We start from the raw sequence: 26,157 nt of genomic DNA on the forward strand, positions 1-26,157 counted from the left end.
GTTGCTTTATTGTCACAAAAACAGATAACTGGCCGTGGGTTAAGAATTCAAAGATCTTGTAATAAATGGAGTAATCGTGTGATCTGGCAACAAGTACCAGCCATGGCTCAATATTCGTTTCAACAAATGAGCATGAAACAGTAGATTGCTTCTTGAACTTCTAGGATATTGGGGAAGCACCCAACATAATTCAGTAGCCTGTAAGGGAGCATCAAGACTGTGCAAACTAGCCTAATTTGAATTGCATAACGCAATAAGTTGAAGAGAGTTCGGGTGTTTTTTTTTTTAAAAAAAAAATAAATTAGTAATCGGGGTTAGGCAGACCCCAAGACCAGAACAGAGAAAAAGGAGTTCGGGTGTTTATATGAGATAATGAATAACTCAATGGGCAGCATCGAGATGTGGTTGGCATGGCTTCTAAATGAATTGGCTGAGACTTTGGAAGTAATAAACAATATCCAGTTGTGCGATAGTGAAACATATGAGACAACAATAGCGATGGGTCAGAAAGAAGCATTCCATCATTTTTGGTGAGCTTGAGATTCTGCTCCATTGAAAATGTTGCGGGACGTGATCCAAGAAGACCATGTTCCCCAGGGGGATTTTCAATTCCAATCTCCTTACTTAATTTTGCCTATTCTTGAGTTTAAAATTCACTTTCTAATGAAATGAAAATCTGTTTCGTCCTTAGAGAAAAAAAAAGGATCCTCCATTAAAACAAGTGACCAAGAAGACAACAAATAGAGCTAGAATCCCCAACCAATGCCACAACACAACGAAAATTTCCAAATTAGTAGATACTTTCACTTTTATTTTTTGGTTCAAAAATCAAAACTACGTTCCGTCTTGGAAGCGTTTTTCTTTTTTCTTTTTTTTTTAATAGAGGGTTGATCAAAGTATATCACGAAAATGGGCCCTAGAGATCTCCATCCTTGTCACCTTTTATTAAGGTGTTAAATTACTGGCAAAAGATAAGGATGCGTTCATTATCACCATAATTGCGATCTTAGCATACCCATGTTTAATTAGATTCTCGCCTCACTTTTTTATTACAAGAATTTTGACTCGATGATTGGGAATAACCTTAGATGGACCTGAGGATGGTTTGAAGATCATAACCATTCATTTGTAGGGCCCCTAAACATGCCGTGCTCTGAGAATCATATGCTTTTTAGATCACCACCATCAGATCTATAGTGGGAACCTTTAACAGATTGAATGATTATGATCATTTCATTTCATGAAAATGAGTGGTTCGGATATCTGAACAAGATGAGCTTCTGTTGCCCTCATGCAACAGGCGCTCTGCGAAATGCCTTCAGCAATGGACGCTAGCAAATCCCCTTCTGCAGCCCGTTTATTGGATTGGCAATCCATTTTCTTGTGATTCTCACTGCGTCTATTGTTAGCAATATTTTATCAACAGACATATTGGCTGACTAGCTGGCAGGCATATCGAATGTGCCACGTGTACGATTGGTGTTGGCATTACAAAAGGCCGGCAGCTTAATGATATTGCCACTACCTTTTTCACCATTTCCCCACCTTTGTTTGTCTTATCTAAGATATGATAAGAAGGAGGGCTGAAGGCCTGAAATTAAAAGTCCCGTTGGAAACGAGAAAAGGACGTTTACGTTTTTAGGGTTTTTTCTGTAGTGTGAAAAGGAAGCGCGTGGCTTTGCCTCCCAATCAACGGCTTTTTATACGCGCACCAAGTTTCTTTTTTGCTAAGGTCCATCGCAAAAAAGCATTTCTAGGAAGGCCTGCTGCGTCATGGAGCAACCACATCATTAATAATGACAAAATCTGTTGGAAAGTGACCCATGTGGCTGCTCTCTGACGCAACAGACCTCCCCATAAATGCCTTTTGCGATGGACCCTAGCAAATGCCCTGATTTATTAGTGATAAAGTAATAAACGGTCCATTGCCTACGTCTCTCTGCAATTTAAAGATCCGTGCTGATTCTCTCTGCCTCTCTCTCTGCAATCCTCGAATTTTTCGGCAACGTTCGCCGACTTCCGACTGTCCGTGTTTGCCGGAAATCTGACGAATGGATGACGACTTTGAGAAATCGGTCGAATCCGGTCTGAAGCTCGCGAAAAGGATCTACAATGGCAAGGATCGGTATGTCTCGGTTCCAACACCGGTCGCTATGGAGAAATCTTCACCGTCGCACCAACCGACGGCTCCGATGTTTTATGCCGTGATTTCCGATCCAGGAATAGTCGATAATCCTGATATTCCTAGCTATCAGCCTTATGTCCATGGGCCCTGCGATCCTCCAGCCTTGATTCCGCTCCATTTGAATGAGATCGGAATGGAATCGGATTGCTATTTGGACACTGCATTTATTACGATCCGTGGCACTTGGCGCCTTCATTGCGTCATGGGAAGCCGGAGTTGCGATTGCCGCCTTGTGGTACCTTTGGGCGAGCAGGTAAAATCTAGCTTTGGAATGGATCTTATTGATCTGATGTTTTTTCCCTTTCATTTGAATATTTTGAAATATTTTGGATGTCAATGCCTAAAATAGTCCGAATTTTGCAATTTCATCTGTTTTGATATTGTTAGAGTTCTTCGTTGAATTTGTTATTAGCAGAAACGTTGTGATGGATGATTAATCATTTAGCTGTTTCTCTTGGTAAAATCTAGTTCTGAATGGAACTTATTGGTATGATGTTTTCCCCTTCATTTGAATATTTTCTTCTTTACATGAATCTCCTTGAATGTAAATTCAGAAATCCTATGATTTGTGGACATGGACACGAGTGTCAAACCCCCAAAATTTAGAAACGGGGACATGGCTAAAATACAAAGTATATACAATCATGATTTGTAGATACTGATTCATGTGTTGAGTTTCGACATGGATACGAGTTGTCTGACATGGCAACATCTAAAAATCTAGGGCACGTACTTACATATAAAATTACTGATTACTGTCATAATTGTAACAATATAAATATGATATTCATTTAACAAACTAATAACTCTAAAATTAATTAACTATAATCTAAAACAAATATGAGATAATCAAATAATAATGCATTCATCAAACTTCTAGCTTTTCAGTAGGTTACATAAGTACAAACTTTTAGCTGTACATAATTGTCTTGGACGGGAAATCTCATCGTTCTGTTTTGAAATATGTTGGATGTCAACGTCTAAAATAGTTCGGATTTTGCAATTTCATGTGTTTCTCTACCTCTTCTGAATTTGTCATCGTTAGAGCTCTTCATTCTATTAATTTGTTATCAATGATGTGGAAGAGCCTACGAAGGTATTTGATTAGCTAGAGGCAGTGTCCAACTAATTGAATTACCATAAAATTGTAATGTTTGGAAGTAGTGGCATTAAGTGAGGGAAGGTTTTCTATGTCCTAATACTTCACTGAGGTGGATAGTCTGAGAAGGAGATTTCTCAACTGTTCTTGGGACTAAGGTTTGATGATGCGAGCTTGGAGCGGACTCCTCAAAGCGAAATGTTTAGTCCAGAGATTAAGCTTTTGGTTTGGTCGTGAGAGGTTGGTGGCCCAGCCAAAACTTATTATTCTCACTGTCAGTACCAATGGATGAAGAGGGCTCAGAGAAAGAAAACTTCCCAGTGAGGTTCTATACTTCGGTAAGAGAAAAAGGTCAATAATAACCAAAGATGTGAACCTGTTTAAAGGGTATGTAATCACAAGAAGATGAATGGTTTTCTAATACAGAGAAGCAGGATTCGTACCCAGAGTTGGGGATTCGCGAATCCGAACCGTGATTCGATTCGAATCCCCGATTCTGGGGAATCCCGATTCCCAATTTTGGGAACCCCGATTCCCAATTAATGAAAACCCCGATTCCCACTTTATAGGAATCCCGATTCCTAGGCGATTCCCAGCGAATCCCCAGCGAATTCCAACTCCCCACGACTCTCAGCGATTCCCCGGCGAATCCCCGACGAATCCCTGCCGACTCTCTGGCAAACCCACGATTCCCGCTTCTCACCATCCCGGGAGCCTTCGATTCCCGCTTTCGAATCCAGAATCGAATCCCGCTTTCGATTCCCGCCTTGGCAACCTTGGTCTAATAGGCTCTAAAGGGATAAAATGTGCCTGGTTAACTACTGCCATGGCAGACGGGTCCTTTCTTTGAGGATTGCGAGGTCAATAAGATGTTGCAGTTGCGGGCTTGCAAGAGCAGGGTGTTCATACCTACAAAAGCGAACTGGAACCCTTATCATAGGAATTTTAGAAACTTATTACTGTTCAACTAGATAAGGTGTGAGGGGGTAAAAGATGTCAACATGCAATCTGACTTAAATTAGCATATACAAAAAAAAAGGGTTGATGGTAGTTCATTCCCATCTTTCAGGTGATGGAATTGGTTGCTATCTCAAAGTGAAAATACCTAAACATGTGGTTCGTCATTTTTCCTTTTTTCCCAATCACACACATGCGCACACGCGCGCACACACACAGATGCTCCAATAACTTCTATCATTTCACTCCGCTTTTTGTGTTACTTCAGGAAGTTCAACTTCTGGTTCTCACTTTTCACTTTTCACTACCATTAAAAAAAAACCACTTCTGGTTTTCACTTTGAGCCTTATATGGAAAATAACACCAATTTTAAGAGGATTCCTATTTGTGCTTGAAGGACCACACACGTTTGTGCAGACTTACACAAGATTGTCTTTCTGTCATGCATCGTATCATTTCTGCTATGATAACTGGAAACCCTGCAGTTGTTCTCAATATTGCTCTTCTGTGGATGTGATTAGAAAGCATACTACTCTTATATTTAAATTATTTTTTTCTCTCCATCTAATGGCATTTGCTCATTCATTGTTCTCAAGAAAGATATGATCTTGGCTAACAGGGTTCAATTCTAGGTGTTGAGGTTGATGTTGCTGGAAGATCATACTCTACTCAACTTATACAAATGGAAGAAACACATGATCTGGAAAAAATGGCAAAACATGAACATGGTGGTTTCTTGAAACCCCAGATGTTCTCTTTAACAATACCCCAGGTAATTGATTATGCATCTTTGGGCCATAAAGTTGGTGGCTATCTTGAGGTTATGGTTAATTTCGTATTTCCACCTCTAACTGCCTCCTTCTTGCATTCTTTCTTTTTCAAGGTTGATGGAGGTTCCATTCTTTCCATTAAAGTCAGTTGGTCTCAGAAATTATTGTATACTGACGGTCAGTTCTCCCTCAGCGTACCTTTTAATTTTCCTGAATATGTAAATCCATCTGGAAAGAGATATGCAACAGCAGAAAAGATACAGTTGAACGTGAATACTGGTATTGCAAAGGAAGTTATATGCAAGACAACTAGCCATCCTCTAAAGGTTAATTTTTTCTTGTTGATTTAATTGCTCTTTGCTTCTATTTTGAAACTCTGTTGAATTTCTTAATTTCTTGAATTATATATTCTATCAATTAATATGATGGAGTGTTTGGTTTTGATCAAGTGACATTATTTCATGATTTTCCAGGAAATAAGACGCAAAGTGGGGAAATTAGGTTTCATATACGAAGAAAAAGTTATGACATGGTCAACTACTGACTTTTGTTTTTCTTATGTGGTAAGACATGAACAGCAGTTATCTTTGCCACGTTTCTTTAAATGGACACGTTATATACAAATGCATGTTTGTCATGGGCCTGCCTGTTAGTCATGGTACTGTGTCAGTATTATTTAGTTTGGAATCATCTGGCTATTGTCAGTGTATGAAATCAAGAGTCCTTAGTATGTTTCTTTTGAGTTTTTCATCTAATGGTATCTGCACCATCACTCATTGTTCTTGGGTTTGGTACGTATTTGCGTTCAAGATGAAGTCAATCCATGAACTGATATCATATATGGCCTCCTGTCTTATTGGTAGACTTTACTCGTTAGGAACTTTAATTCAATTTAAACTTTTTGAGAAACACTGTTGGATGTTAGTACTGAATGACCCAAGTTTGCTTGTTTAGAATCATTTTTGAGATATTAATTTAGAGAGAGGCAACGGTAAGGTTGCTCCATTGTGACCTGGTGGTCATGGGTTCAAGTCACGGAAATCTGCAAAGCAGGGGTAAGGCTGTGTACATCTAGCCCTCCCCAGACCCCGCAATGGCGGCGGCCTCTTTCACTGGGCCGCTCTTTTTAAAAAAAAAAATAAAAAATTTAGAGAGAGGCACTGTCTTACAATCAACAAGAATGAGAAGTTAAAAGAGGACATCATTTTTGTAAAGTCTAAAAATAGAGTCCAGCAGCATTTTCTCCACGGAAGTTCGAACATTCAAACGTAGAAGGTTGGAACCAGTGGACTGCTCCCCTTGGATTGAGATTTTAACTGAGGTCCAACACGTAAGGTATGATGAAACAAAAGCTTCCTTTGAAGCCCCCACTCCAAGAGAGATTGTCAAAAGTACCCTTAAAAGACAATGGAATCAGTTCAAAGAGGACTTTCTACAGAACGTGGAGGAGCTCTTCCCCCTCATAGGCACCGTAACATTAAGGATATCTGCTTGCCGGTTTACAAACTTCGCTTCTTCAAGAACAGTCTGGAGGACGAGAAAAGGGAGCGTCATTTCAGTTGGGAGGCTAACCGACTGCTTTGCATTTGGAAGTTAGAGAAACTGATTGCCAGCAATTCGGACCCGATGGAAGAAGTCCCTATACCGGAGTTTGATATCGTGTTCTTCCATAAAGAAAAGGAGCTGCAACCCGGGATTGATTATCTTCTATGTGAGTTAAGGAAGTGCTCTTAGGTTTGGAGGTGTCTTTCTGATTAGCATAGACACGATTAGCTTCTTTTTGGAAATTATCTAGTTCTGGGAGTGTTGGAAAACTATGAAGTTTTGTTAAACAGGAGAAACTGAAGATCGAGCTGCAACTCGGGATTGATTATCTTCTATGTGAGTTAAGGAAGTGCTCTTAGGTTTGGAGGTGTCTTTCTGATTAGCATAGACACGATTAGCTTCTTTTTGGAAATTATCTAGTTATGGGAGTGTTGGAAAACTATGAAGTTTTGTTAAACAGGAGAAACTGAAGATCTTCTGAAGGGGATTTTTAGATTATTGGTGGATTTCTGAGTCTCGTTTCAGCTCTGTAGGTTGTTTCAAGATCTTCGTGGAAGGTCGCATAAAAAGCTAGCTTTAATTTGTGAAGAGTTATTCTCAAGATCTTCGTTTGAAGATCGCAAAGATGTTGTGTTGTTTTAACAGTGGTAATTGTAGGAATGATCTTCTAGGAAGATTATAGTTTTTGAATTATTAGTATCTTGTGGTGTAGATGTACAAAGGAATGTAAAGGGGAAAACCCTGGACCTTGTACAGGGTTCTGAATTTATCTCCTAGGACCTTATATGATGGTTTATGAGGGACTCCTGGTCCCTTTCTCATGTAATCTTCGTATGATTATCAATATATTCTGTCAACTTTCAAAAAACAGAATGAGAAGTTAGGATTTTTAAGCGTTATTCAAAATTTACAAACATTTGGTTGTACGGCACTTCTCCGCCAGCTTGCCACTCAGCGGAGCCACTGCTTGACTTGCTCATCCTTTTTTTGGCGCAGGGAAGCAAGAACCAATCCAAGTGAGAAACCACTTTTTTCAAATGAGCCTCCAACCACTTTTCAACTTCCTCTTTCACTTGAATTTCCGAATCCGGCTCGCTCCCGGCTGCATTTCCTTTGGATACTTCACCTGCTTAGAATTGGATTCGAACCAATGACAAAAGGATTTTCAATGCTTTACTCTAACCAGCTAATAGGTCAGCCAGATCATAGACTTTTCCCATTTTCTTTATTGAAACAGAAAAATAACTACATTAAGAGATAAAAAGGGTTACATATTGGAATAGATCGGCAGGTAGACTTTTCACTTCGGGGACATCAAGTTTGAATATCTAATGGGGGAAGTGTTACAATCAGAGATTTGTTCCAAAAAGTGTTTTGAAAATAGAGATATCCTGGGGGTAGTAACAGATCTATATTACCATTTGTTTGGGAATGATAATAACTTAACTCTTACATGAACTGATTGGATAATTCAAATAAATAAATAAATGTCTTCTCTCAACAGCTATTGTTAAACAAATCTGGCCACCTCTGTATTAGCCAACATGGGAGTGACTAGTAAGCCTTTTCTCCAAAACATTTCATTCTGCTCACCATCAGCTTAGGAAACAAAATGACGCTGATATTCTGGAGAACATTTTCCATTAAGGGACGGCCCTTAATTTTCCATTAAGGGTCGCACTGTACAAAATTCACCCTGGTCCTTCCTAAAAAACCAGGACTCCAGTGACTTTACGGGCTTGGATAGTAATTTTATTTTTCTCTGGTGGGTAAGCCTGGATCAGAAGGTCGAGGAACCAAGCATTGACGAGTTGAGCTACAAGCTCAACTGAAAAGCACCTCATTGACCTCAATTTTATATAAGCTTTATCTTCAAGTTTCTCTTAGCAGCCTATAAATTTTGGGCAGTGTAGAAACCTGTATGCGCCAAGAGAAGGGGTTATGTCTCTTTATATCTTGTACATTGAATTTTCATTGAATGTGGTTCCAAAACAAATGAGATCCAAAGGAGAGTGTACTTCAAAATTAGTATCTGATACTCTACTTATACCAGATATATGGAGTTGATTTCACAGAGCATTTTCACATTGTATTTGCACATAAATCCAACTTATATTCCATGTTCATACTCACAGGTCACTTCAAATGACATATTTGGTGGCATGCTCTTGCAATCTCCATCCATACACGACGATGATCAACGAGAAATGTTCTACCTCTATCTATTTCCCGGAAACATGCTGAATAGAATGGTGAGTTCATATTGTTTCATTGCCTTAATCTATTTTCTACATTCATTTTTTCCCCATTATTCCAGATTATCTAATTGTCTGTATTGACTTGTGATGGATTTTTCCAAGTGGTTCAACCATGTAGAGTTTGTTATTTTATCACAGTGGTTCAACCATGTAGAGCATTTCATGCTCTGTAACTTTGTCAACAAGTAGATGTTACCCATAAAAAAAAAACATGTAGATGTTGGATACAGACATGAGGTGTCAGATACATTTATCCTAAAAAACCTGACACTGGTGTGTATGTGCAGATATGTAATGATGGTGAAAAATTATTATTTATATGAGTTTTAGTTTGTAAAAGCAATTGATATAGAAGAAAATGCATCAAATGAAAGAAAATTAGGGTTCTTTTTTCTGTAGCAATTTGTCAATATATGCCCAACATGCATAGCATGCATGAGGGCGATGGATGTAGTAAGTTTTTGGAAAATGGAGTTCCTTGTTAAGGCGATATTTGTGATGCGTAGATATCTAATGCCATCACCGTTGAAATTTTCTTTCAAATGCAGAAAAATAAACTTTCAAATGTTGAGTAATAGTAAGATTTGTCCGTTAGTTGGAAAATTTCAAATGTGCTTTCCAAAGGGATTTTATGTGGGATGAACATGTGGTCAGAATGCAACAGCCATGCACTTGAAATTCTTGGGGGCTATTTGTGCCGTTGGATTTACGCATCATGGTTTGTGGATATTCATATTGCTACAGGCTGTCCATGTTAGTGTTTGTATTCCTGCATGATTAATGGGATAGGTCGTTACCACCGTGTGAAGTTTCCTTCCATATGCAATACATACTTTGTATCTTTCACTACATTGCTATGCAAACTCGCAATATGTTGCTCTGTTTTATTTACCGTTTATTCTCTAGTCTCTGTAGTATAAAACACTGGGCTGCCTAGAGGTCCTGATCCTATGTTTTTGCCTCAATTTCTAGTGTATGTTGAGGAGTGAGATGATATGGATCAGAATGATGATGTGGATGATCTTACAAAAGAGGCACATTGATTTCAATATAGCCGATTTTTATTAGAAATTATAGATTTCGGGAGATGTTTCTTATTGTTCCATCTTTGTATCTGACAGCTGAGAAGCAAGAGTCAAAGACCAATGTTGTTTAAACTTTTAGTTGGCTAACCATGTAGATACCTGATTTTGTATACTTATTCAGGTTTTTTCTACATCTTATTCATGCATTCAACTACGAATAGCAATTTCTGAGATATAAATGAAGCATGTTGAACGTATGCATCTTTGCATGTGACACTTGAGGCGTGGGAGCCTAAGTCGAACTGTTATCTAAAATTTTAGTTGGATAACTATGTAGATATCTGATTTTCTTTACACATTTGGGTCTTTCCCACATGTTATTCAACATTAAACTATTAATAACAATGTCTGTGACTCTGTGTTACAAATTAAACATGTTGAACATACTCAGATATTCATTTGGCATGAAAACTGAAACACATGCTTATCCATGCTTCTATAAATGTTACATGTGTATAAAAAGAAGCACATTTGGGATTTTTACTTGGAAATCCATTCTTTCCAACTCTTGTTGCCGGTGCAATCTTCTTGTTACACAAGAGGGGATGTTTCCTTTGACTGAGTTGCATTTTAACAACTATGCTTTAAAACTTAAGAATTTGTTGGTCGATTTGGAACTTGTCAATCTTGACTCAGTTTGGCTCAGCTCTGAACATAGAAATCCATATTCTGATTTCATAAAAAAATTGGTCTAGTCGATCAACCCAGCCAACTTCTATGTTGCCGGGTGAGTTTTCTTGAACATTTATTTATAAACATATTTGGAAAAAAATCTTTTTTTTTTGAATGGTAGTGGATTTATTGAATGAGCAGAAGCCAACAAGTGAACGAAAAACCTCGACAGAGATGGTCAAGGTTGGGATTATTGTAGAGGCTGGATTTTTTATTGTGAGAATTTGTTTCCATTGACGGTGGGTGAAGTTAATGTTGGGATTTGGAAACCATCTATAGGTTGATTTCAAGTTTTTGAACATTGTTATAGAGTCTATAGACCATTAAACATAATGGTAATATGATTATCGTAGTAACAAATCTTCTGTAGTTTTTTGTCCTTGTATAATGTTATTCTACTGTTAGCATATTATTCATCTGAATTTTATTTATAGATACAAATTATATCGGTCTAATGATTGCGATAGGTTTTCAGAAAACAAGTAATTTTTCTTGTTGATATAAGTGGAAGCATGCGTGGAAAGCCACTTGAGAATGCAAAAGAGGCACTAGGAGCAGCTCTCTCCAAGTTCACTCCATCAGATTCTTTTAGCATTATAGCTTTCAATGAAGAGACTCGCTTATTCTCATCATCTTTGGAGTTAGCAAACAAAGAAACAGTTGAAAATGCCACTCAATGGATAAGTGGAAATTTTGTTGCAGGGGGTGACACAAATATTCTACAGCCCCTAGATAAGGTAAACCCTGGTCTCCATTAGTTTTTGATTAATTTGCATTTGTAAAGAAGTTATTCACCACCTTTTTCTTTTTATACTGAGATTGCCCAGTACACAATGATGATTAGGACACTCCTTTCGCAAGGACTCTCAAAAACCTGGTGAGCTTTCCATGCAGCATTGCAGAAAGTTACATTCCCTCTCCTTGCTTAGTTGACTATTTTTCCCGACCCCAACAGACCTGCATTATTTTAAAGCCCGTACTTAAGATAGTCATCTTATATCAAAAAAAATTTCCAATGGCCAAGCCAAGTTGTTGTTAAAAAACTTTAAGGGCAAGCCAAGTTATTATTATTAAAAAAACATTTTATTGTTGCTTGTTAAACAACTTTTATTAATCTCGAGCTTCTGGCATCATTTGAATCCTTGTAATCTCCTATACCCCAAAATGCTAGCTTTACTTATGTGTACTCTATAAAAACCTACCATTACCAGCTGTCTCAGATAGGCCAGTGAAGTAAAGTCAAAGTTAAGCCTAATGGAACCTTCTAGTTTGAGGGGTTTTATTTGCAGTTCAAACCTTGTATTTAGATGCCTCTAAACTCCTTTCCCTCAAACGGCCAATGAATCACTAACATCTTAATTCCTTGTGTTAACTTTGATGTGGGTGAAGATCTTTTGTTACTTATTTTTAGGGACGATTTTGAGTTCATTCCTCACATTGTATGAAACGTTGGCCTACATTTTAATGTCTGCGGTTGTTGTTTTGTTTGTGGTTTCTGTTAGGCAATGGAGATGTTATCTGAAATTCATGATCCGTTTTCCCAAATTTTTCTCATCACCGATGGAGCTGTTGAAGACGAACATAACATTTGCAACACTATGAAAACTTATATGGCAAGTAGAGGACACATGTCTCCTCGCATTTCCACGTTTGGCATAGGTAATGATTCTTGTGGTGTTAGTATCAAATTTTCATTTAACCAAATTGTTAGGGAACTCCTTTAATTCTGGTTCTCTTTGATTCGTTGGCCCATCTTCCACAAAATTCAACAGTCTGCCGCTATGTAAATATTATTGGGTGCAGCTTTGAATTTATGGATGTTCTTTTAGTTTAATTTTAATTCTTCATCTATCAGCTCTATTGAAATTTGTTCTTGTATGCTATCAACCTGTTATGTGGGTAATATCAACGCCTTGCTTGGGCTATGACTTACATATGGAATGTCAAATGATTTGGTTGGTTGTGGATCATATGCGGGTTTCATGTGCCCACACTAAATGAATTGTAAGGACAGCATGAAGATTGGAAGTCTTGGTTCTGTGTCTGATTATCATCCGTATTTGCTAAATTCAGATATGCACAATTTTGGAATACATTTTTTTTGAATGGTAAAGATGACATTATTAATAATGAAAGGTACAAAAATGGAGTCGACTGAGAGGAGGGTCGACCAAGAGAACAAAACTGAAACAGAGAATCTACTTTCTTACAAAAATCTAGAAATACATATATGGAGACCCAAAACATCTACAACCCATAGTTTTGCTAGTTCTACATGCATCACATCCGACCTGTAGCTCTGAAACCATGAAGATATCTCAAAGTTTATTTCTTTTAACAGAGTATACTTACAAAAATTCAAACTGGTTAGGCCCGAGCATCAAAGCCGAAAAACTAGTTAATTATTGCACCAGCAAACCTGGGCCATTTTGCTGTCTCTAACACATTAGGTGTGCCACACACTAGTCTATCCACTCATACAAATAAAAGCACAATCACGTGTGAGACAATCATCTAACAAATGCTAGCAAAACTAATTAGTTGACTCAGTTTGTACACCTAAAAATAGACAATTATTTCACAAATCTGGAAAAGGGCCTGTAGCTTAATTTCTTCGTTTCTGTAATTCTCAATGGTCCGTAACAATGCTACAAGGATGATTCTGGATCCATTCATCCACTTCTGTACTTGTCAATGATCCGTAACAATGCTAAAGGATGACTCTGACTCCATTCATCCACTTCTGTAATTCTCTATGGTCTGTGACGATCAATATTTGCACATTTAATTATTGCTAGAAAATTGTGGATACAACTCAATGAAATATATCATTTCATGTCAAAATACTTTTTAAAATAGATTTCAGTCTTGTATTTTTTTTGGCAAGTGCAAAAGCAAAAGAAGCTTTTTTTTCCGTCAAACTTACAGATAAAACAATTTCCAGGTTCATATTGTAATCATTACTTCTTGCGAATGCTGGCATTAATTGGTAGGGGACAATATGATGCTGCATATGATGCAGGTGAGTGAATATTTTTTTTTCTCTGTCTTTTTTTGTAAACTAGCTTATTTGTGAGTACTTTTCTCCAACTTTAGTGGCTCAGGACCAAGGTTTAAAATTTCGGTTTCGGACCTTGAAAATTTGAAATTTCGGTCGAAATCTGGTACAAAACCCGAAGTTAATATTTTATTCAATATTAAATTTCAGCCGAAATTTCGGTGAAATATTAAATTAATATTAAAAAAAAAACAGATTTTTTGGGGAAAATTTCGGAAAAACCAAAATTTCTGCCGAAATAAATGACCGTTTCGGTTTTGGGTGATTTCGGTGTCGGTCTCCACCGAAATCCGAAATTTCGGATTTCGGTCGAAATTTAAAACCATGCTCAGGACTTGCAACATCATCAAACCAAATGGCAGTAATTGAGAAGAAAAATGGCTGGTGAAAGAAATGAGAAGAGCCATAGTTTGTGGTAGCTGAAAATATCTTGATTCATGTCAAACACTCTCTTAATCTCTTTATACGGGCATGTCTATATGTATCTATATCCACATGTGTGTCACCTATGTGCATATAGATTGAAATTCTGAAAAGATTGAACTCTAAAATGTTAAATAATCAAACTGAAGAGTGCTATCTTCTAATCCCATGAGGTGTTTTAAGGTAGGAGTGTTGGAGTTTGTGTCTCTACAGGCTTCAAGTTGTCAATATTTGGGTTATTGATGTCTCACCATTTTTTTCTTTGATTGTACTGCGTCAAGGTTGACTTAGATCCCTGTACCATAGTTGCATAGTGGAAATGGTGAAAACTTTGTTGGAGCACTTACCACTTTGGCCTTGGTTTATACTTTATAGGACCCAGATGAGTTTTGTTGTAGTGTTAAGGATGTTGGCTGAGCTGTGTGGACATGATCATGATCCAGTCTGTGTTGTTGTTGAAGACAAATAATGTTAAGTGTGTGGGCTAGACATGGCATGATCTAGGGCATTGAGCACTTTGGTTTAAGTGCATGCCAAATTTCATATATAATCCATATAAATATTTATGAGAAAATACCCCAGTAGAATCCCAGATCTAAATTCTCCTGTCTACCCCAGGCTGCTGCTTGATGTAATACCCTTCCAACATCTCTAGAAACCTTGCCACTGAGAATAATTCTCTCTCAAATAAGTTTCATCTAAAGACTGGCTTTCAAACCACCCTATCCCTCCATTTCGAAAAAAAACCACCCTATCCCCCCTTCTTTATTTTGTAGCTTGTGTATTTGAATTCACAAAGAGGTGTACAACTGTAGATATCTAAGTCTATTATACTTGTTAACTTTGACTAGGAAAACTTTTAAGGTTTTCCAACCTTAAATGAACTCTATGGATATTGGTTCTCCTAATTTGGGTATGTCTCTTTTTAGTTCTTAGGTTTCTTAGTCCATGAAGGTTTCTGTGAGAGCCCTTTTAGAAGTTAATTTTACAAGGGTTCTTTAGTTTCAGACTACAAAGACTCTTTGATCGTAGAATTTATCTCTCTTTTCCTTTTGATAAGCTTTTTCTTTATTTAAAAATAGTCGTGTTCTTGGGCGGCATGAGGGGTCGAGCCCTTGGGCGGGAGGTGGAGCTTAACAGCTCTAATGTACCAACAAAACTGCAACATGCATCAAAATAACACCACATCTATGTCTTAGAATCACAGGTGTTGGGAGCCGAGATCTCTGTGTTTTTTTATATAGGACAAGCATATGCATAACTCTCAGCTATGACAGATTATGCATCACAATTAATTTCCTAAGATCCTACACTTACCATTTTTTGATGTCTCCATCGCTGCCTACATCACGAACACTCTCATTGGCATGTGCTAAGGCTGATAGAGAACCATCCTGGGCACCCGCTGTGTGAACCATACTACGGCCCCAAGGATTCTTTGTCGGACTTCTGATTCAGTCTCTCCTAACAATAAATGCTTGGTCAATAATCAGCATCTTGATGAGGCGGAAGTTCGGGCGGTCCATCAAAGTATCAAATTTTTAGTGGGGGAAGATCTAAGTCTTGTGATGGTGGAAGGCAATTCCCTCAATGTTATTCGTTGGCTGGCTCTTATATTTTTCCTTGACGTTTTGTGGATTTTTTTAATGAGATAATTCTATCTCCTATCGCCATGTTAGGAGATCGGCAAATGGAGTGGCGGACACGTTAGCTAGGAGTGGGGTTCGTTTGGAGTCTCTTGAGCAAAATGACTTTCTTCCTCCTCCTTGACTTATTGTGGCCGCCTCTCTTGGTTGTATATAGCTCGTGTTTCTCACTCTTTGTAATTCTTTCTGATTTTGGACCATCTCGGTCTTTTTATTGAATTTTTTACTGTTCAAAAAAAAATAAAAATAAAAATCAGCATCTTGATGTAACCAAATGCCAAATGAATAATCACATGGGCAACCATTGAATCTCCAATATTCACATCAACTCATGTAATTCTGTCCTATGAAAAAAGGCTCAAAGAGTTATTACCCATCACAAATTCATCATCCAGAGCCTTCCTCACAGAGCCATTAGGATGATTTAAAATCTCACTATTTTCCATCCTTTTAATGCATATCATATTTAGATCTACAGTTTTTGTTTATACTCAACTCAACTCAACTAAGCCTTTGTCCCAAACAGTTTTGTCTATCATTGTCGGAAAAAAAAACTTCCAAACTTGAGTTTTCTTGTGGAAAGTCCAGACAGAAATTTTGGATTAGAGCTCTTGAATACATGCTCCTTTTTGGGCTTTTTTTCTTTTCTTTTGTGTTATTGTTTTTCAGCAGTATGGTGATGCACTGCAGTGGTTTACAGTGGAGCTTGGATTTGTAATGCAGAATTTTAGAGTTCTGAGAATGTTTTATTAGTGTTTGGTGGACACATTCTGACCATTGATGGTTGAAGTTAGGGATGCCAAAAAGAGAGTACCAAACCCTAGGGCGGAGGACAATCGTCAAAGCCTTTTTGAGTGTAGTGGTTGGAATTCCTCTCCATGTGGGGGCTGACAAGGGAGAGACATGAGAAAGTGATTTCTTTGAAGTGGCAACCTGACACAAAATTCCATCCTGCAATGGAAATTTTACCGCTTTCCACCTACTTTCTGAGGGAAGTTGTGTGCAACCAGACGGAGCATATAAGATAAAAAGATGTATCATGAAAGCTACTGGATACAAATAGGCAGTAGGATGACTTATTATATCTTATTTTCAAATGAAGATGACATTGTCCTTTCATCAAGTCTTCCTATATTGAGGCTAGATTGTTGTGTTCACTAATTTGCTATTTGGAATTGGTCATTGAGATTGACCTGAGGAAAAGTGCACTTTGTGGGGATTGACATGCAACCAGTGTATTAGTGTGGTTAGCCATGGTTATGCAATTGTTGTTTGGTTCTCTGCCTTCAGAATCTTTGGGGCTTGAGCTGAAAACCTAGCTAATAGAAGTGATTCAGTATTTTTAAAATTTTTTTTTTAATGATAAGTGATTCAGTATAGATCATAAGTATCAAGAAATTTAGTGACCTACCATTCACCAAGGGAGTTGACATGCCTAACTCCATTGCTTTATTCATTCAATCAGTCAATTAAGGTTATGGTGTGCAAATCCTAAGGCAGATCAAGCAATTGATATTTGCATAATTATCAACTAGGGATAGATCTAGGAATTTAAGAATGAATCCATTGCCAACCAGGCCAATTTAAAAATTCCCCATGGATGAATGTGTTTAGTGCTCTATGGAGATAGCGATGCTTCTGTTGAGCAGCCTTCCATATGTGAGTGACCCAGTTTAAATCATACACTTGGTGGGACATTTGGATGGCTCATGGCTCAAAAGTTTTAATCAGTGTCTGATCAAGAGCCAACAAATGGGCGGTTAAATTTATTTGGTGTCTAATCAAGAGCCAACTAATTTTGAGCTGTAGTCAATCCAAGGTGGGGACACCAGGTTGAAGGTTCAGATGAATCAAGGCAGACTCCACATGTATGTATTGATAGGATGCTTGGGAGCACGGATCAAATTGATGTAAATAAACTAAACGTATAAAAATTTGTGTTTATAGTGTTAATACAGAACATTAAATGTATCTTTAAACATTAGGGGATAGTATTTTGAAAATCGAAATATTGATCCTACATCTTTGTTTTTTTGCAGATTCAATTAATGTTCGAATGCAAAGATTTTTTGCAGCAGCTTCATCTGCCATACTTACAAATATAACCATTGATATTTTTGATCATCTCGATGGTATTGAGGTATGCTTCTTCCCAACTAGTTCTTCCTCTTGAAGTTTCTTAGAAGTATCCATTTGTGTTGCTTCAGGAATCTGAACCATCTCAGAGCTGCTCCATTCATTTTCTTTCGTTATTATCTGTGGTCATTGAGATGATAATTTTAAAGTTGCAATAATTATAAATAATCGTAGGAGTGATTCAAAAAAAAAATGGTAGGAAGTGCATATACTCTAGCTAAGTTGTTGACCTATTCATGTCTTTGTGCTAATTGTGTCTTTAGTCTTGTTTTGACTCAGCGGTGCTTGTCTTAGTTTATTTCATTCAGATTCTTCCATGCTTGTGCTTTATAGTGTTAGTTCACTTTTTCTTGAAAAGGGAAGGGTTCATAGGATTAGCTTCAATTGAAAAAGCTCAATCTTGAAAAATAAGGGTGCTAAGACCGAAGAACCATTAAACGCTTCAACTTGGCCACTGAAGAAATCGGAGGCAGGGCCAACTTCCGCTTGTTTCCATGCCATGGTTGAAGCTTTAGGCTCCGTAGATGAAACCATGGAACTAAGTATTGGGAGGGGCTGACACCACTCGGCTTCAAAACGGAACCTTCAAGCTCTGCTTTCAAATCGAAGCAAGTCCCTATTATTCAATTGCCCCCATTGACTAATGAGATGGGTATTGGTGGGGCTTGCGTAATGTAGTTGGGTATTGGTGGGGCTTGCGTAATGTAGTTGTAGTCAAGGCAGCATTGAAGTAGCGACTTTTTCTAAAGATCTACTAAAGTAACAAAGGCAAAAGGGGCTTCCATGCTGGGACGCATGGCAGAATGCTTGGCCTCTTGCGCTGGAATGGCAGTTAGCTTCTAGTCTGTAGGTATTCTTGGCTAGTAAGAGGCAAAAAGTTTGCAAGTGTTTATCGTTCCAAAAAATGGTCTTTAAGTGCTGTTCTAAACTTATGTATAATTTCTCATTCCTTAAGCAATGTCACAAAATTTTGTCATGGTGAAGTTTTTTAAGGGATATAGAAAAGTCATGGATTTCAACATACATAAATTTAGCTTGTTATCGTTTTGGTTAGTTGAGGCATTACTTACTCAATGCCCTAACAAATGTATCATTGCATGTGAGGGCACTTGAGATTTCTATCACAGGCTCAGATCACTTATGTGTGTGCTTGTCAATCTGCAGTTCAGATGATTCAAATGAAATTTTTTTGCACTTGGATTGAGTCTACTGTATAAACAGTTTTACTTGACCATTCAAAAAAAAAAGTTTTACTTGAGCTTAGGAGTGTTATGCTTAGTTTATTTCATTCAGTTCCTTAATACTTTGTAATGTAATTTTAGGCTTCTAGTCAAGATATCATTTTGACTAGACATTAGAACTATGGAGTTTTAGTTCTTCAAGTATTAGAACTTTCAAATGAGCACATGTTTCTATCATGCATAGGGTCTTTTTCTGTGTGAATTATTATAAGTTGAAGTTTTTTTTTTGAATGGTAATTATAAGTTGAAGTATTGAGCTATTGTTTTAACTTTTATGTGTCTACTCAATCTTTAAGTATAGCGTTCTTCAAGGTTCTTTTATGTTCAGGTTTAGGTTTTATTCTTTAAGGACATCTTTTAAATTATATGCATCCTTCAAGCATTCTCCCTTGTTTTGGGTTCATATTATGAACAATATGACTTACAAAGTTCTGTCCGTGTTTCACTTCTTAGGTCTACCCTTTCCCTATTCCAGATCTTTTATCAGGGTGCCCTTTGATATTATCAGGAAGATATCGAGGAAACTTTCCAGATTCTCTCACAGCCAAAGGTGTCTTGGCGGACATGACAAATTCTGTAATTGATTTGCAAGTGCAAAAAGCAAAGGACATCCCTCTTGACAAAGTAAGGTGCTGACTTTCAAACTTGGGGTTTTTTGTGATAAGTTTCAGCCTTATATCCCCAATACAACACATTGCTTCATCTTTAAGTCCTTTATCTTTATATTCAAGACTTGAGACACAAGTTCTCTTTCTTTGTGTGCGGGTATGAGTGGGTGGGGGTGGTGTTATGCGAGAAGCGATACAAGAAGCGATGGGTCTGAAAATGCGGGAAGTGAAAACTTCCAAGGAAAGTAAATAGGAAACGTGTGGGAAGCATCATTGGAGGGTGGCATGAAGCATGTAATAAGCCTTTATTGGAAACGACCAAGAAGTGTATAGAAATAGATATGATTATAGTAAATTAGGGATGAAGGGCTAATGCAGGTTAGGTTACAAGCGGTAAAGGTGACTTCACGGGAAATGATAAATGCGTCCCTTTTCATCACTTGGGACACCCAGCTGCATTGTACGTGGCAATCAGGTCACTTCATTCCTTCAAATGTGAAGTACATCAGCCCCTTTGCAGTCATAGATACACTCTAGCTGGGTGTCCCAAGTAATGAAAAGGGGCGCATTTATCATTTACCAAATGATTATTATTACTAGTTTCGGGGCTTCATATTTTTCCATGTGTTATTTGTGTAGAGTTAATGTTTTGGAAAATGATCCACATAATTTCTATTTGAAACTTATGATGGGTTCTTTAAGTTTTAAATGTATTCTTTCAGCATTAGCAAAAGTGGAAAACACACGCTTAGGGAAAAAATCACCTAAATAGAATCGTACTCTTAACTAAGAGGAATCATATGGGAAACGGGCTTCCCCTAAATTTGGGAAGTGAGAAGAATTTAGCTTCTGAAGTGAGCTTCCCACCCTAACTTGAAAGCTTCTGGTAACTACGGGATAAATTCTAATCTGCGATCACACACATAAAACATGCACACGAGCACACACACATAAGCTTAATTAAAAGTTGCAAGAAGAGACAGTCCCTAATCGTCTTCCTTTTGTGCATTTTGACCTGAGAGTTTGTGAGCCTCTACTACTTTCCAGTCCCCGAGATAAAAAATTGGGTTTTCTTTTGTGGTATTTCAGTTGTTTTCTTCCTTCTTCAATCTTACCACACACCTAAAACTAGAAACCATAGGTGTACATGTGTGGCCCAAAAGAATCAATTCGGTTGCTGTGGTTGGACCATATGATCGATTTCTAAGTAAATTCTCCGTAAGGCCCTCATATCTCTTCCTTCTCTGAGCCCAATAGCCCTTCTGTACTGTCAGATTGTGAAGAAGACAAGGTTTTTACTGCCGAGGCTGCCACTTGTTATTTTATCAGGGTTCCAATATCTGCCTTTGTTGCTGCACCGATGGTGGTTCTTAATGTTGTTAAGGCCAAGAAAGAGAAAGAAAATTAACAGATTTGTTATCCTTCAAGCTAGGAAGGTAGGGTAAATAATACTTGTTCCGTGATTGTTTGGGAAGCCTTCAAACTTAATCTTGTCAAACTAAAAAAGAACTTCCCTGACATTGAAACTTTCCAGCATAGAAATTTCGGAGTACTATATTCTTTTGTTAGTTGGAACAGCAAATATACCAGTCAAAAAAAAGTTGGAACAGCAAATATACTTTTTTTGTTTCTTCTTCTATTCGACACTCCAGTCTGTGTCTGGTGACCTCGCACGTTCTGGTTATTACCATCCATATTAATGGCCCTGATAATGACACTCATGCCATGCATGGGTTGGTAGGGACAGGTGACAAACTGATTTGATGCTTGGGAGTGAGATTAGCAAACCTTGTGCCTGCCTACACATAAACTAAAAACTGATGTCCAGAAGCTCAGACTTGACTAGAAAACCGGCCTTCTATATTCAACTTGGCTGAATCAATGAACAATTCAACCATTTTATAAGAAGTTGTTGAAGGATGAGATCAATTTCAGATAATTGTTCTTTGGGTTCAGTGCTAAAAACCTGACTAGACCTAGTTGACTGGTCCCAAATTTCGCAAATTTAAATTAATTAGCAGACTATGAAACATTATGCATAACATGTTACCGCAAAATCATTGGGAACCAAATATATCTACAGGCAAGGATTATATCCTCTGCAAAACGAATTAGAAACATAAATGTGTATTATGCTGAAGAAGTTGGCGAAGGACGAGATCGATTTTAGATAATTGTTCTTTGGGTTCAGCACTAAAAACCCGACCAGAGACCTAGTTGACTGGTTCCAAATTTTAATTAGCAGACTATGAACATTATGGGGAACATGGTACTGCGGAGTCATTGAGAACCAAAAATATGTACATGCAAGGATTATATCCTCTGCAAAGGGGATTATTAACATAAATGTGTATTATGCTGAAGAAGTTGGTGAAGGACGAGATCGATTTAAGATGAGCTGGTAACATAAATGTCACCAACAAGCTTCTGATGCGCAGTTGTGCAACTGTGGTGAAGAGGACGGATTAGAGAGATGAGCTGTAAAATTTTCACTTCCTACTGACCAACATAGTGGCTTCCTTCTTCGTATAAAATTTCTCAATTTTCCATCATGGAAGTTACGGATATATCCCATCTTATTTATCAAAAAGGTAAAAAGAATGATATCACCATCGTAGGTAACCACACAAGATTGAACCTGAAAGAGGTTTGCATCAAGATTTGCTAGGATGCAAACATAGTGATATGCTGTATATGCCATCCGAACCAAGAATTATTTTTCTATTAATCTTCCAAATATCTCATATGCCTGATTTTTGTACCTGGGTGCTTAATATTGATATTACCTCCTCACGTTGGCGTTATTTCAAATATTATATCCTTTCTTGCTTTCTGGTGATTTACATCAATCATAAATTAGATATTCAGCTACATTCTGATTTTTTTAAATGGTTAAGTAACATTCTGATTAATAAATGCATAATGTTTCTGAGTATGATTTATACTTTCTCTCTTTTTAATTGTTGGCTTAATGAACAGATGTTTGCAAAGCGACAAATAGATATGTTCACAGCTCAAGCATGGTTTTCTGAAAGCAAACAACTTGAGGAGAAGGTTGGTTCGTCTTATTTATCTTAATGATTTGATTACATATTTTACTTGATATGATCATAGCTATAAAGTGCCATGATAATTAATCTTTTGCAGTATATTCACATCTAAAAAATCAGCCATAAAATTACCCGTTCTGTTCCTTTCATCTGTCCAGCATATTTAGCGTTCTTGCACTGTTTCCGGAGCTCTCCAATATTATTATTTTCGTCCAAGAAGTGGTTATTCTTTTAGGAAATTATTTGATCAATGGTTCTCACAAATTTGATGAAATGTCCTGAAGGGATTACTTTTAAGAAAAGGTATTCCTATTTCATGCCATCTTATTTTTGAAGTGTACAAAACATTGACATTGAAATTGAGCAATATGCTTTTTGTTTTTCTACTAGTGACCAAATGCTTTTGATTCAAGAACACAACCCTGATTGAAATCATAAAAGACTAGACCTGGCTGCTGTTATTTTAGAAACATGATGAAATCACACCAACTTTCCCAAACAAATTACCCGTGTCCAAGCGGTTGCTGTAAGCCCTTCTCTTTTGCTATGTTTTACACTATATTTGTTTCACACATTTTAGAGGACCCCATAGCCATGTCACCACATGAGCCACAAATAATGAAATATAAGATATTACACATATCAGAGTATCATAGCTGAGTCAATGTAACCTCAGTTGGGACAAGACCAACATGCTCTTTGCTTTTATCCATGTAGCCAGCACGATGGTTTTATTCCTCAACATGTTCTTCCAGCTTCTCTTTAACATTTGAAAACTGTATAGGAGTTCCTGACAATGTTGATTAAATCAGTGATATCCATTTTGATGAATTTGGGGTCACATTTGATCCATACCTTCTTGTGCTGGTGATGCACTGAGATTAAATGAAATGGACTTAATCAGACCCCAATGACATGGAATAAATGCAGTTGCTAATATGTTTCTTTTACATTGTGCAGGTCACAAAATTAAGCATGCAATCTGGTGTCCCGTCAGAATATACTTGTATGGTTTTAATTCAGAGTGACAAGGAAAAGCACGCCCTGGAATCAACTGGCCTAAAAGAGGTATTTATCTTTCCTAAGTATACATTAATTTCTTTCATCATTTATATGACACAACTTGAACTCTTTAACTTCCCAGTTGCTAAAACCTTGAATTCATGATTGTTAATCATGCATTTTAGCCCGTTTAAAAAAAAATATTCCATGGAATATTGGTAGGGCCAGTTGTGAGAGATGGTCACGAGATGGAGAGACAGATGGGGGAGTGAGGGACAATGAAAAGCTCCTAAAAATCAGTAAAAAATAAAAAATAAAAAAAATCTAAATAGGTATTTTCTTTTAACTAATTTTAGGGATTTTTTAATGCTATCTCCACTCCCTACCACACAATTCTCTCCCTCTCCTTTCTTCTCAGCCCTTCTCACACAGTTGGGCCCATGAATATTTCATGGAATAATTTTTCATGACCGCCAAACATGGCCTTAAAATCTGGAATTTACATAAACCATGGATGAAAAGAGAACCGATTTTGTTTTTTACCAGTGGAGGCACCTGGTACTTATGGGTGACATATAAAAGATTAACCGTTTACCGGTAACATAAACCCTTCCAGACATAGAGCTTGATTTTGCATTTTCCTCGATATCTGATACAACGAGGATTAGGTATGGGATCCTCTCTAAATTTGGTCAGATTAGTAGTTGTGGAATATTCCTGATATATCAATATCGGAGGAGGTCCTATATTGCCCGATACAGTTCAGAAATGACCTTCAAACCTTGGTTGGCACAAACCATGGGCCTCACTGCTGCAATTCAAGGGTTATCAACGTCGGGTATCTCAGTTATTACTTATCGTTCCTATGGTCCTATAACTTTCCCTGATCAAGGGAGTTCATATAATCCTTCAACACTTGGCCCCTTCATATTGCTAAATTGAATTGAGATTGCTAAACTGAAGGGTGACCTTGCAAAATCAGCTGCAAAGGCATGCTCATTGGATCCATGTCATCAAAGTGCATTTATTATTCCTTCATATATTTTTAGTGCTGTTATAAATGGTGATGTGGATCCAATATTGGCGCCCTAGAAAAAAAAAACAGCTACAAGGGGGATCCCATTGGACAATTCTCACCAAAATGCTACTACAAGGACGACTCTTTTGGGGCCGTAGGACAAGCATCAAGGGCATGTAGTACCCCCATTACATGGGGCCTATGCGCATACAGCATATTTTCACGGTATTCCTATGCGTCACAAGACACAATAGTAGCTACTTTCATGAATTTCAAACCATCACCTCTATGTTCATGTTCTCCTTAGGCCCTGTGTATCTCAAACGAACAGGGCCTTAGCCTCATGTTATCTGATCTTTAACCTTAATCAGGCAAATTACGTCACTTTTTCTTCGATTTGCTCGTTTGTATACATAATCTTTAAGTCATTTTCTTTTGACAAGTAGGTTCTTTGTTAACATATTGCAAGTTTGCACACCAGATAGGGCTCTGAAGAAACCAAGTAACTCACCCAAATTCTGGATCAATCTGTTTTTGAACATGGGTCCCTTTAACTTTCAGTGAGAACCTTACTTACATGGTGCCAAATCCTTAACCATGGAACAGGTAAAGAGGATTGACTCACAGAAGAATGCAGGCTCCAAAGAGCAGAGAGTAAGGATACTACTTCGTGGCTTGAATGTTGGTTTCGGCAATGTAACTGCAACCATGGAAAATCTTCCCACTGGATTCGGAGAAAGCGATTTGCTTGAATCTGAAATTGCCATCGCAAAAGCACTACAGTGTTGTAGCAGGATGGCCGATTGCTGTTGCTGTCTATGCTGTGTCAAAATGTGCTCCAAGTTGAACAGTCAATGTGTGATAGCCCTTACCCAACTCTGCACCGCTCTTTCATGTTTTGGCTGTCTCAGTTGTTGTGTTGCACTATGCTGTCCTGATTCTAATTGAACGGGCCTCAGTTATCAAACTTCCTTCCTTTAGTTCTTTTTCCTTTCCAAACTAACAAAAGGTTTTTCTTTGTTAAAGTGTGTAATATCTTAGACCCAATATGTTTATTCCTGGATAAAAGAAGTCTCGTCTGCTCCACATATGAGAAATTACATTCTAGGAAATTACATTTTAGGGGTGAGAAATTCTAAGAATTTAGCTGTGCATGTGCACTAAACTAACTTAAATTTATTAAGGCTGTCTTTATCTTGATATTATCACCCCCTTATTGTAAAGGTCTCTCATTGGCCTGCATAATTCTCAACAAGCTTAGCTTTCCACTTCAAACTGCCAATGGAGAGCTCAAAAGAGGGAGCACAATGCAACATCTCCTCTAAGAAAGTGTAATGCAGTGTCTCCTGATCTTGCAAATTAAATAAAGTTAAATTTTTTTCCTTTCCAAGCTTTTAAGAAAAA

At 37.6% G+C, this 26,157-nt stretch overlaps 1 protein-coding gene across 3 annotated transcripts; it reads left to right on the forward strand.

Annotated features, from left to right (window-relative positions):
* Positions 1-1,922: 1,922 nt before the first annotated feature.
* On the forward strand, positions 1,923-25,875 carry LOC143877948 (uncharacterized). 3 transcript variants are annotated; one of them, XM_077380282.1, is made up of 13 exons: positions 1,923-2,438; positions 4,861-5,013; positions 5,125-5,337; positions 5,485-5,574; positions 8,692-8,808; positions 11,039-11,308; positions 12,074-12,230; positions 13,516-13,593; positions 17,738-17,838; positions 19,529-19,699; positions 22,663-22,737; positions 23,694-23,801; positions 25,360-25,875. In XM_077380282.1, exons 1-13 carry the CDS (start codon positions 2,052-2,054, stop codon positions 25,699-25,701), a joined length of 2,262 nt encoding a protein of 753 aa, XP_077236397.1. In that variant the 5' UTR covers positions 1,923-2,051; the 3' UTR covers positions 25,702-25,875. The 3 variants fall into 3 exon arrangements, with proteins under 3 accessions (XP_077236397.1, XP_077236398.1, XP_077236400.1); XM_077380285.1 differs by having other exon boundaries at positions 2,301-2,438; positions 4,874-5,013; XM_077380283.1 differs by lacking the exon at positions 19,529-19,699.
* Positions 25,876-26,157: the final 282 nt, after the last annotated feature.

The sequence above is a fragment of the Tasmannia lanceolata genome, unplaced genomic scaffold (genome assembly GCF_043159265.1).
Source record: "Tasmannia lanceolata isolate RefF3 unplaced genomic scaffold, GAP_Taslan_0.1 ptg000005l, whole genome shotgun sequence".
Lineage (NCBI taxonomy): Eukaryota > Viridiplantae > Streptophyta > Magnoliopsida > Canellales > Winteraceae > Tasmannia > Tasmannia lanceolata.